At 36.0% G+C, this 11,909-nt stretch overlaps 1 protein-coding gene across 13 annotated transcripts in view; it reads right to left on the bottom strand.

Moving 5' to 3' along the window:
* Positions 1-10,525: 10,525 nt before the first annotated feature.
* The window catches only part of CHL1 (cell adhesion molecule L1 like), a 198,530-nt gene continuing 197,146 nt past the window's right edge, over positions 10,526-11,909 (bottom strand). For all 13 annotated transcript variants that reach the window (XM_019428467.2, XM_019428469.2, XM_019428466.2 and 10 more), the window contains one exon: positions 10,526-11,883. In XM_019428467.2, the coding sequence (XP_019284012.1) occupies positions 11,667-11,883 (217 nt within the window). In that variant the 3' untranslated portion in view covers positions 10,526-11,666. The remainder of the gene's footprint in view (positions 11,884-11,909) is intronic.

Genomic DNA, 11,909 nt, shown 5'->3' with positions numbered 1-11,909 from the left:
CTGGCAGAGAAGGAAAAATTTTTGTAATGAAAAGAATAAAGAAAAATCTATACTTTTAATGGGTAGGATCATAAATGTTGTGACGATTCACCCACAGTGACACAGACAGTATTAAAGGTCCTAAAGTCCTTGAAGAAGTTGAGATCTCCTGTGTTTCATTAGACTCTGAAAATCATCACTTAAACTGTAAAGATGTAGACCTACCCACTCAAGGGAAGCCCAGAAGTGGGCCACTAGGAGAATTCCATCCTCTACCACTTGTTTCTGTTATAATGACTCCCAGGTAGTTATCTGAGAAAGGCTGCGGGCAATGAAGATCTTTGACATAATGATTTCAATTGGAGTACGAGTCTCCCGTGGTTTTGCTTTTCCAGGTTTCAGTCACTGGCAAATCCTCCTTCCGAGGTATCATCCAAAGGTCAGGAGTAGCCTCACGCTACATCACAATGCCTACCTCCATTCACCTCACTTCACCTCATCACATAGGTGTTTGATCACCTCAGATTATTACAGGAAGAAGACAGGTATTATGGTATAATAAGGTGTTGTAAGAAAGAGATAGAAATAGAAGAAAGAGAGAGCACCTAACTCTCATTACAGTATATCGTCATCATTCTATTTTATTATTAGTTATTGTTGTCAATCTCTTACTGTGCCTAATTTATAAATTAAACTTTATTATAGGTGTGTATAGGAAAAAACCACAGTATATATAGGGTTTGGTACTGTTTGCAGTTTCAGGCACCCACTTGATCGTGCTGGAACATATCCCCTGTGGATCAGGAGGGGGCTGTACTGGGGAATGGCTGGTAAAGAAGTTTTACTTCGAGCAGTGGAGTAGAAAGATGTGTGACTTCTGGTGGTGTTAAAGACAGCAGTTCGACCGAAAAAGAGTCTTCCTGTAACTTACGGAACAGATAGTGGTTAAGATGTCAAGATATTTTATAAATAGCCGTAACATAAATTATGAGGGATTCATATTTTGATAACCAGTTATGGAAGGCTCCGTTTTAACAACCACAGACATTATCTTAACTTGCTTTCACACATGACAATCATCACATCTTACAAGCATTTGTATTTGTTTTACAGTGTCCATCAACCATTTGGTAAGAGACCGTTTTGTACCTTGATATTTTTAGTTCTGATTTTCTCATTCGTTCCCACAAACCTGAAAGTTAGCTATTTTTACAGACGAGAAAACTGCATTTTGAGAGGCTTGCTAGGTCAGACAACTAGAAAGTGGGGGAGCCAGCCTTTGGAATCTGAAATATTGGATGCACATGTACCTAAAAAAAGCAGAGGCTACCTTTTGGCTTTCATCACTACAGATAAGCAATCTGACCTTTGGTACATCCCTTTCGCTGGGCTCATTCTATAAAATAATGATATTAAACAAGATATCCTATTTTTTTCCTCTGAAGGGATTTTAATTCAAACAGCGACAGCACCAACAGAAAAATGTGTTACAGAGGCTTTTAATATAGAGAGATATATAGATATATGGATGTAAATACAAGATAGGGAAATTTGCTGTATCATGCACTTTACCATGCAGTATAACTAGAGCAGTGCTGTTGAGAAACTTGTTTTTAGGCATCAGTTTCTCCTTTTATCAAATGTGGGATTAACTAGATCACCTAAGGAAGACCTAAGAATGGTGATCACCTAAGGCTTGACTAGATCACCTAGATCAACCTAAGGATGGTGAATAAATGGGGCTTCAGAGGATCCCAGAGCCCCTCTTTTAAATGCCAAACTGTGCATATGAGCAGCTTTGAGAATATGATTAAAATTATTACGGATTTTTCCCAGAAAACACACATGTGCACATAGATGCACCATTTCTATATATGCCAGAGTACCGACTCCTGATTATGAACTCTAGAGGTTTCCATTATGACATTCTGTCACTATATAATGCTATTTTTATAACAGGCTTTATTTCAAAATGACCTTTTTTAAACTTTGCATTATATTGATATTTTCCCCTTACAGTTTAATATATATTGTAGGAAAATTCAGTATTCTTAATTATATTCCTAGAGTATATTTGGGGGCTTCATATAAATTTTGGTACATATTGCCAAATTGCTTTATTTTATTTTTTTACCAGTTGGTGTTTCCACCAGGAGTTATAAACATTTTATCACTTCCCTGGCCAACCCTAAACATTCTGATCATTCTTGACCTTTGTCACTTCTAGGAGGACTAATAGTGTTCTGTTTGTTTAAATTTTAATTTTACTACTTTGTGACTGCACTGGGTTCACATGTTTCAGATTTGAATCTGCCACAGCTACGACATAAGTTGTACATTTTTCTAACATCACGGAAAACCCAGAGAATGAGGAATATTCCCCCCGTGAGAAGCTACAGTTTCAGGCACAAGTACTAATATAGCTTTTCTCTCTGGAGAACACAGTTCTATATTGGTACATCATTCTGCGTGGTATCTGCATGTTTTGTTTCTCTTCCCATACACTAGGTGTCTCCATTAACACAAAAACATCCTCCAGATTTGTGAAACAGAGAAGCTTGGAGAATCCTGTGAAGTAGGATAATTTAGAAGGGGTTTGCATTATTAATCTCTTGGAGGTATGCGCCTCAAGAGCTGCTGAGAGTTAAAGAAATAGCAGATGGAGTGGGGTAGGAACTGAGTAAGCGTCATGCAGGATTTAACAAAGTTCTGTGTTGCTTATCCCAGTGCAGAGGGACTTTCTGCTCAGACTGGGAGAGAACCATAAGCAAACGTGAGATTGCTCTGTCACAGAACCAAAATGGATGCTGAAGCAATTTTCCAACCATTTGATAACTTCTCAGAGTCCATCAACATGAGCTGTTTCATTTGCTTAATTAAAAAAAAAATCTAATACAACAGGAGTTGAACAATTTTTCCTAGACCAGCATTTCTTGGGGTAAAAAATAACACATCTGTCAGATATTACAAAACATTGAATATATATATTACTTGTGGATTTTAGCCCATAAATCATGAAGGGAATATGCTATTACTTTTCATAGTAAAAGTCAATTTGCTACGTCTATGAAAAGAATATCCAGAAAGCTGATGGAACATGATTTCATTCTTTCTGAATTTTTCTCAAGTTTAACTGATTCTTTTTTTTTTTTAAGTTTATTTATTTGGGGGGAGGGAGGGGCAGAAAGAGAGGGAGAGAGAGAAAATCCCAAGCAGGCTGAACACTATCAGTGCAGAGCAAGTCACGGGGCTCGATCTCAAGAACCATGAGATCACGATTTGAACCCAAGTCAATAGCCGGACACTTAAGAGAATGAGCCACTCAGCCCCCCCTAACTGTTTTCAAATCTATGCATTGTTGTAGGTCAGTGGTTCTCAAGGTGCCATCTCCAAACCAGCAAGGGAAATAGCACATCTGGGAGCTCTGGGCCCCACCCTAAATCTACAGAACCACGAACTCCAGGGATGGACTCTAGCACTCAGGTTTTAACAAGCCCTTCAGGTGATGCTGATGCTGCTGAAGCTTGGGACTATTAATTTGAAAGGTGCCAGTTATATACGGGTATTATTTAGCTTTTAGGTACGGAAGTGAAAGTTCAAGTTGACTTTGATATAAATGCTTCATTTGGTTATGTGTCAACTCAGATTTCACCTAGTGACCTTTCTTGACAAAATCGTTTATTTCAAATGACAACCTATTCTTTACTGCAGAATTATCAACGTGACTATAACTACACCTTCTCAGTTAACAGTTTTATAAAAGTATTTAATTACTACATCATAATGTGCAATTAGCACTTTTCACAGAGCTGAGTTATTTGCATATTTGAATTCATCTTTAAAACAGTCCCATGATATGGCTACTACTATTAATATTTAGCTACACATAAAGTCATCAGAAATTATTTTATCATTCATTGTACCTGAGTTATTCATATATTAAAGAACTGTGAAGTATCAAATTTGTTTTGAAATAATATAAATCATTCAGCAATCACTTTTATCTGTTTCTACCAGAAAGAAAAATGTTAAACTAAGAAACTAATTTTTTTAATGTCCTAAGTATTATAATTTATCACACTTTAAGATTTGAAAAATGCCAATCCCTTCAAAATTAGAAGACTTGTATAATTCACAAAACTTGAATTAATGAAGGCCAATAATAATTATAATGAAACCACAATTTAGAAGTGAAGGATGGAGTGTAAAATCCCTAAGTAATCCACACATAATACATGCTTAAATCTTGAAAAGTGCCAAGATAAAAAAAATGCCTTGAGGAAAGGGTGCTTGCTGTATGCATTTTATATTACTTTGAAACACTTCCATCTAGTGGTTGAGTCTTTTAATTACATATTTCATTAGAGCAGAATTATTGTAAGATGTTTCCACTGTTTAACTCATCAAAAAAGCACGTTTTTTTAAAAAAATTAATTTTAAAACACAGCTAACTTTCATACTCTAAGTAGGAATTTATGGTTCATAATATAACATTTTCTCTGTGGAATTACAAACATACATTATAAACATTTTAATTATCATAATTACTCTCTATATATTGTATTGCAGTTAACTTCTTTGTATGTAACTTGTTGATGTTTACCCAAAAGGAAATTTGTACTGATTCTTGTGACTGGAATTACTGAGTTAATTATTGAGTTACATGACTGTTTTAACAAAACATTAAAAACTTCCTTTCCTGAAAGAAGAAGAAATGAGGGCTTGGCGTCAGCTTAAAAAAATTTTTTTTTTCTTCTGTGGTAAGACCTGGACTGCAGTTTTTTGTTCTTGAGTTTATGGACATAACATTCTATTAGTTTCGGGTATACAACATAATGATTTGATGTTTCTATATATTTCAAAATCATCAGCCCAGTAACTCTAGTATATTCTAAATGTTTTTAAAATGTAAAGCTCAGGGCACTATGTTTTGATAAGCAGATTAGTTATTTTCCCTTATTATTATTATTATTTGTTGCATTGTTTCCCATTTGGTGCCTTAGCTCACTCATTCACCGAAAAAATATTTGTTGGGATCTGTTATAGGCTGGGGCCCATTCTGGGTATCACAGCAGTGAACAAGGCCGGCGAAGTTGCTGTTCTCATGGAGCTTACATCGTAGTGGGAGTAGGAATGGAAAAAAAAAAATCACACAAGAATATAAATTAATACAGTAATGATTGATATAAAGGAATAACATAAACATCACCTGACTACTTTACAGTTGATAATCACAGACATCTTCCCTGAAGAAGTGACATTTAAACAGAACGGAAACCAGTTTATAGGAAATTCAGGAGAACATTCCAGACAGAAAGAACAGCAACTGCAAATGTCTTTAGGCACATAAATGGATTTTAGCGGGCTCTAGAAACACAGAGATGGGCAGAACGATCAAAGCACAACTTTGGGGGGAACGCTGTATGAGATAAAGTTGGTAAGGCAGCAGGAGCTACCTCATAGATGGTCACAGGGCTAGGAATTAGGGGTTTTGGCTACATTCATTGAGTAACCATTAGCATACTCTGGTTTATAGGTTACTAAGTTCCCTGTGATTGTTTTATACATTGGAGAGGAGAGCAAAAAAAGAGAATACAAATACATTTAAATATATATTTTGGAGTTAGAACTGATAGGAGGTGATGTAGGACAATGAGGAAAAGAATGTACCCCAAAATGATTCTAAGTGCTTTGGCTTAAGTAACTGAGTGGATAGTGGGTCATTTATTAAGATGAAGACACTGGGTAAGAATTGCTTAGGGGTACCAATGGAGACTTCTTTCTAGACTATCTAGACTAGAATCTTCTCAAATGTATTCATTATTTGGAATTATTTGTGACTCTCATTCTTTAACACATATTTAATAAATGTTCACCAGAAGCCAGACACTATGCTAGATGGCTGGTATTTCCAGTAAAATTGACCATCTGTCTCCTGCCTCTACAGAACTTTTACGCTAATTGAAGAAATAAAGACAGTAATCAAATAGCCATAGCAAAAAGTGAACTTGCAACTGTGTAGCACAAAAAATGAGAGGTATATAAAATTATGATAGGCTAAGATAGTGATTTGACCTACTTGTGGAAGACTCAGAAGACTTCCCTAAAGAAACATTAAGCTTGATACTAAATCAGGGATTCTGTGAAGAAGTAAGAAACTTAAGAGATGCAAAACAGGCAGAAATTTGCCAAATACTTGGAGCTGATAAAAGACAGAGTCAGCCTGGATTCCTTACTAACAGAACCTGCAGCAATCAGTATACAGGCTACTAATTTATTAGGGAGTACAATCCTCATAAGTTAGCATTAGGCACAAAGAAAAGAGAGAGTGAGGCAAAGAGGAAGAAGCAACAGAAGGTACATTATTGGAATGGCCACTGTTAAAATTCAAATGATTGCTCTAATCCACAGGACCATCCAGTATGAGGGAGTGGGGAGGGGCCACGAGAGAAGGTTGGAATTTAGCCACCCTCCCTTCTTTCACTGAATAAACATTTGCTCCATGGGGTATTAATTCCTCCATGTTTCCACACTGAGCACGAATAGGGACAAGCCCCCCCCCCCCCCCAGCAAGAGGTGCATCATGGGCACTTCTGTTAATTACCTTATGCAATTAGTCTGTTGTAGTCACTTGGAGCAGCTCATGCTACAAGTGGCTGGTACTATACGGACTAGGTCTGGAGAATCTGAGGTATTTGATATAATCATTATGTCAGAAATGGAGAGAGGAAGGAGAGAATGGTGAATGATGGGAGTGGGGCTTAGTAGGCGTCTGACCATGCAGAATGCTGAAGACTTACTAAAGATTTTTGTCATTATCTTAAGAACTGGAAAGTCATTTTGGGGAGTCATCATAGGGAAACAGCATGAATAGATATGCACTTCAAGTATTATGCTCTCTGTATTCTGATCAAAAGTTTGTGGAGAGGAAGGCAATGCACACAGACCAGTTAGTATAAAAGTGGCTCAGCCAAATGATCACAGTACAGAGCAGTGAGTAGATCCAGGAAATACATAAGCCATAGTATCAACAGGATTTTGTCATGGATTGAGCACGGGGAAAGGGAGAAAGCTTGGTAAGGATAGGTTTATGGCTTAAGTACTGCTGAAAATCATTGCATTGTATGCACAGTTGAGGGGTGTTGGATAGGTTTGGAAGGGGAAAGTTATTCACTCACTTTTGAAACACTGAGTTTGAAATAGCCTTCAAACATTAGGAAAAGAAATGTCAAGCAGGAAGTCATAAATAGAAAGCCTCAGATAAATGGACAATCCTAGGCTAAAAATACCTTGAGGTCATGTGTCTGCACACAACAATCAAAGCCTGATGGGTAAGATAGATTAGAGAAATAACAGAAACCTAACACTGAGTCTTCACAGAACTCCAGAGTCCAACAAGTTTGGATGCCATGTTTTCCTCTTGGCAGAATTGTAAGGCAGCAAATTTATCAATGTATTTCAATTACTGCTTTTTAGGCTACACACATTCAGTTGCTTTATATGTATAATGTTGTTTTCCCCTGTTGTACATTTTGATCATGTATCTTAAAACCAAGAAGTTTCTAAACACGATCACCAGGGCAATATTAAACTCAAACTTACCCTTCTTCAGCATTTCTAAGATAAATGGTGGAGTGAGAGATAAAAGAATACATCCTGGAATAAGGATTCTGAGCCTGGGTTTTACAGTCAAACAGCACCGGGTTTAATTTCCACCTCGAGCCCATCCTGGTTATACTCACCACATTATTTTAACCATGTTGTGCCTTAATTCTACAAACAGGAGATTCTTTTAGAGGTTAAATGTGATAATGTATGTAACATGTTTAGCACACGTAAAACACTTTTCAAACATCACACTTTCCAGTAGATTGTCTGGGTGTCCCAATTACTCGCTAGCCTTATTTGAAAGTGTAGTATATTGGACATTTTCTTGAGTATTGACATGTCTACACTGTTCTAAAAACAATCAAATGAATATACACATTCATCTTAATTTCACATTTATCATTAAGTGCAGAATTATTGGCCTATTACATTTTGTAGATGTTGTTATTATATGGCCTATTTTTATGTATAGTCCTTCAAATCAAAATGATTTTATTTATATGTCATTTATACTTAATTTATACTTCATTCTGGGATCACAGGCAACTGAAGCAAGATTGATATGTAAACTCTGATTCTTCTTATCTGGACAGAAAAGTATACAAACATTTTTAGAGTACATGAAGTTGAACTTTTATTTGGAAAGTTGAATTTCTTGTATAATGAAAATATTTTTAAACCATACATATTCATAAGCATAATACAAACACCACCTACGATACAAACACATTTTAATAAAGTTCTACTATGAATATTAATCTAAGCCAAAAAAAAAGTAATCAGGTAAACCAGTTCTACATACCTTTCATCTCTTTTGATGATGTAATCAAACAATTTAAGACACAAAACAAATTAAGCTTTGGCTCAACCCTACTTATTTCACTATGGGAACACTAGGATATATACTACCACAGATTACAAATCCAGTCCCTTTATAATCAATTTAAAATTGTTACAAGAATCATATCTTAATGGCATGTAAACATATTTAGGGTTTCAATTGGCAATTATGTTTTAAATGCTTAGAAAAACACACCAACATTTCTCATTATCGTTCTCTCTCTATCTCATCTCTTCCATGAATATAAAATAGGAAAAAATATTATTTGAGACTTCCAGCATAATTTCATTGTGCTTTACACTTTTATAAACATGGGTACATCTAAAATATCAGATGCCTTTACACCAATAGAATAATCCACCAAATTCACATTTTCTTATAAATACACATGCAAAATTAGTGAAAAACACTTTTGTATAGCAAAGACCCTGCTTACTTGTTTTCTGATTAATAATTTTTGATGGCATGTGCAAATCATACTGCTCACCGAACAGTAGATTTTACTTCCTGTAGATTTGTTTTTCTATAAAAATATATTTATGTGCTCACAGGAAAAAAGTTGAGTTGGTATGTGTGGGGTGACTTTTGATACATCATTGGATTAACGGTTTGTTGATGAAGTTACAAGGCATCTTAGCTTTTATCGTTTTCAAATTTTTCTTCATAAAAAAGAACACCCTGTGACAAAGGTAAGGTAACTGAGATAATCATTAGCACTTGATAGTTGAGACAGCATGAAGCAAAGGGGTCAAGCAACGTGCCTAAGGTTTATGTACAAGATCAGCGCTGGAACCAGGAAGAGAACTTGGATTTTTCCAACCCTTGGACAGTTCTCTAGGAACTCATCCCCACCAACAATCCTTGAGATTATATACAATCTATTACATTAAAATAATATTGACAGTTAACAGAGAAAGTTAGTTATGAACCAATTCTTCTGCACTGAAGATTCCTAGTAGAAGCCAAATGGTATTAAGAAAACGTATAAAAAAATAACAGCAAAAGGCAGTCATAACATAATCTCAGGCTTCGTATCTGTAAGTAAGTTTTGGTCTTTGAGAAAAATAGGAGCAGGAACATCCCTGTTACTCATACTGCTAAAGGGAAACACTGAGGTCTAGGAAGATCAAACACTTCAGTATTTGTGTTAACTTCTAATTTAAAGATTATCAAATTTAAAAGAAATCTACTTCTAATGCTTTCTGGAGAGTATTTCCAACCTGCATGATTCTCTTAAAACCGTTTGGGCTGATGACAAAGAAAAGGAACCAGAATAACAGCAGAACTAAACGCAGAAGTCCCAATCTTGGCCTTATCAGTGGCTGAGTAGAGAAATTCCTCCCAGGTATGTCAAAACATGAGGATTCTTCCTCCAGAAAATGCTTTAGAAATCTGATGGGGATGAAACTCAAGGTGCACTAATGGAAGTGTGGACCCTCACACACAGGGAGGACCAAGACTCCCTCTCCTTTGGAAACTCTGACTTCTGGGAGTTTGGTCAAATCCCGAGCGCATGACACATTGTTTCAACTAAGACATTCTTTTGCTGCCTATGCATTTTGGAGGACACACAAGGTAAAAAAAATGACCATTAGATACTCCATGTGGATTACTGCACTGACCACTACAAACTTCCCTAATTTCGGTCCACCAGAAATACAGCGGGCTGCATAAATCAAAGTCAAGATTTCACAATGTATGGCCATAGCTACAGTTCAAAAAATAAAGGAAAATCTGTGAGTCACTTTCACTTAAACATAATTAAGAATTTCATGGTAGGGTTAAAAAATATTTCCATAAAGTGAGAAGTTGAACACCAGATTTTACTGGCACACATGCACAGTCCTTCATAATATTTTTAAACCATTTCCATGTACAATTTTAGAAGGACTAGTGGCCCACATGCCAGAAAATGAATTCCCTGAATTTGTGCTGACTTTGACAGAGGAACAGAGATCCCACCTTAAGGATGTTTAAAATGTGAAAAGCAAACCTCTATATAGAAATATCTACTGTAAACAGTTTTTCTTTTGGGGGCTGGGGTAGGAATATACTCAACAATAAAAACTTATTTTGAAAAATATGAAAACATTTCCCTCAATATTTATATGATATTTTATTTTGAGACTGTAGGAAAAAGCAATATAAGAACAAAACCCAAATGCTTTATACAAAGTCTTCAGTTTTGGAACCTCATGTTGTTGGTTGTAGCTGTGGAATGATGCAAAATGTTATCTTACTATATACTTTAGCTGTACAAACATGCTTGTTAATGTTCTTTTTCTCACTTCAAAATAAAACACATCTGTATTTTTAATTGTGTAAATATTAACATAATATGTACAATGCATTCATGAAATAGATGCAAGCATACCATTATATAAACATAGAAAAAAGGTCAAAGCGGTCAATTTAGAAATGAAGATGTTAAATAGATATAGCTAGGAGACGCCAGCAGCCCGGAAACCTTGGCCTGTTCTTTCATAAGATAACCTTCTGACCACCACTTCCTTTTCAGCTGAATTTAGTCCAAGAAAAGAACAAAAAACAAAGATGGTTCTAGATGTCATAAGTGATATACCCAAAAAATTCGTGTTGAAACTGAAAAAATTAGAATTCTGTTTAAACATGACCATCTCTGGGCAAACGGTTAGGCGCTCAATAAATACGACTTGATTGTTTACCTAGGACTCCTGCTACAAAAAATTTAAATAATAGATTTAGACTGTATATATTCAATGAACCATTTTAATAAGACATTCATATTCCTCTTTACATTTTAAATAACCGGTTTGCTTCCCATCTTTTTACCTGTCGTGAAGCAAAGTCACTAAGACAGTTCTCAGAGACTGAATACAAATGTGCACACAGAGGAAAAACCACAAGGTAGCAACAACAATGCAAACACAGTGACCAGTAAAACCAGGCAAAAATGGAGTACACTGAATGGATACTTTGGATTCAGTTGAGGTGAATCTAAGTACAGGATTTGTTTTGTGTTCTGAATTTTCAGCACCTGAAAAACAAAACAAAACAAAACAAACAATACAGGCCTGGAGTGCTTGATAGTTTACTTTTTCAAGGCAGTGCTATTTTCTCGACATGACTGCAAGATGTTCAAATTCTGGATGAAATCTTAAGCCAATACGTTTCTATTCCTATGTGAAAGTTCTTGCTCCCTTGAACAGATAAATATGGAAAGTTGATACGAAACCACTGATTTGTACATGTGGTACATTTACGCCCGGAGTGGAAATGTCGCTGTGGAACTGCCATTGCTTTCAACAGATCCTTTCTCCTTAGATCCAGCGTAAGCGCCAATGAAGGATCCATCTTCACTGAACAGACCGTGATCTCCTTCTCCATACTGGACTAAGCTGTCAGCACTTTCTGTGGCCTGCATATCCCTGTTAAGCGATCGAAGGCTTCCTTTGAGAGGTTTTTCATCACTGTCGCTACAAAATAAAAGACAATTCAGCAA

Source organism: Panthera pardus, unplaced genomic scaffold, assembly GCF_024362965.1.
Source record: "Panthera pardus isolate Hobbes unplaced genomic scaffold, ASM2436296v1 HiC_scaffold_8, whole genome shotgun sequence".
NCBI classification, from domain to species: Eukaryota; Metazoa; Chordata; class Mammalia; order Carnivora; family Felidae; genus Panthera; species Panthera pardus.
Note: the sequence above shows the minus strand (reverse complement) of the source record. Positions and strands in the feature narration are given on the sequence as shown.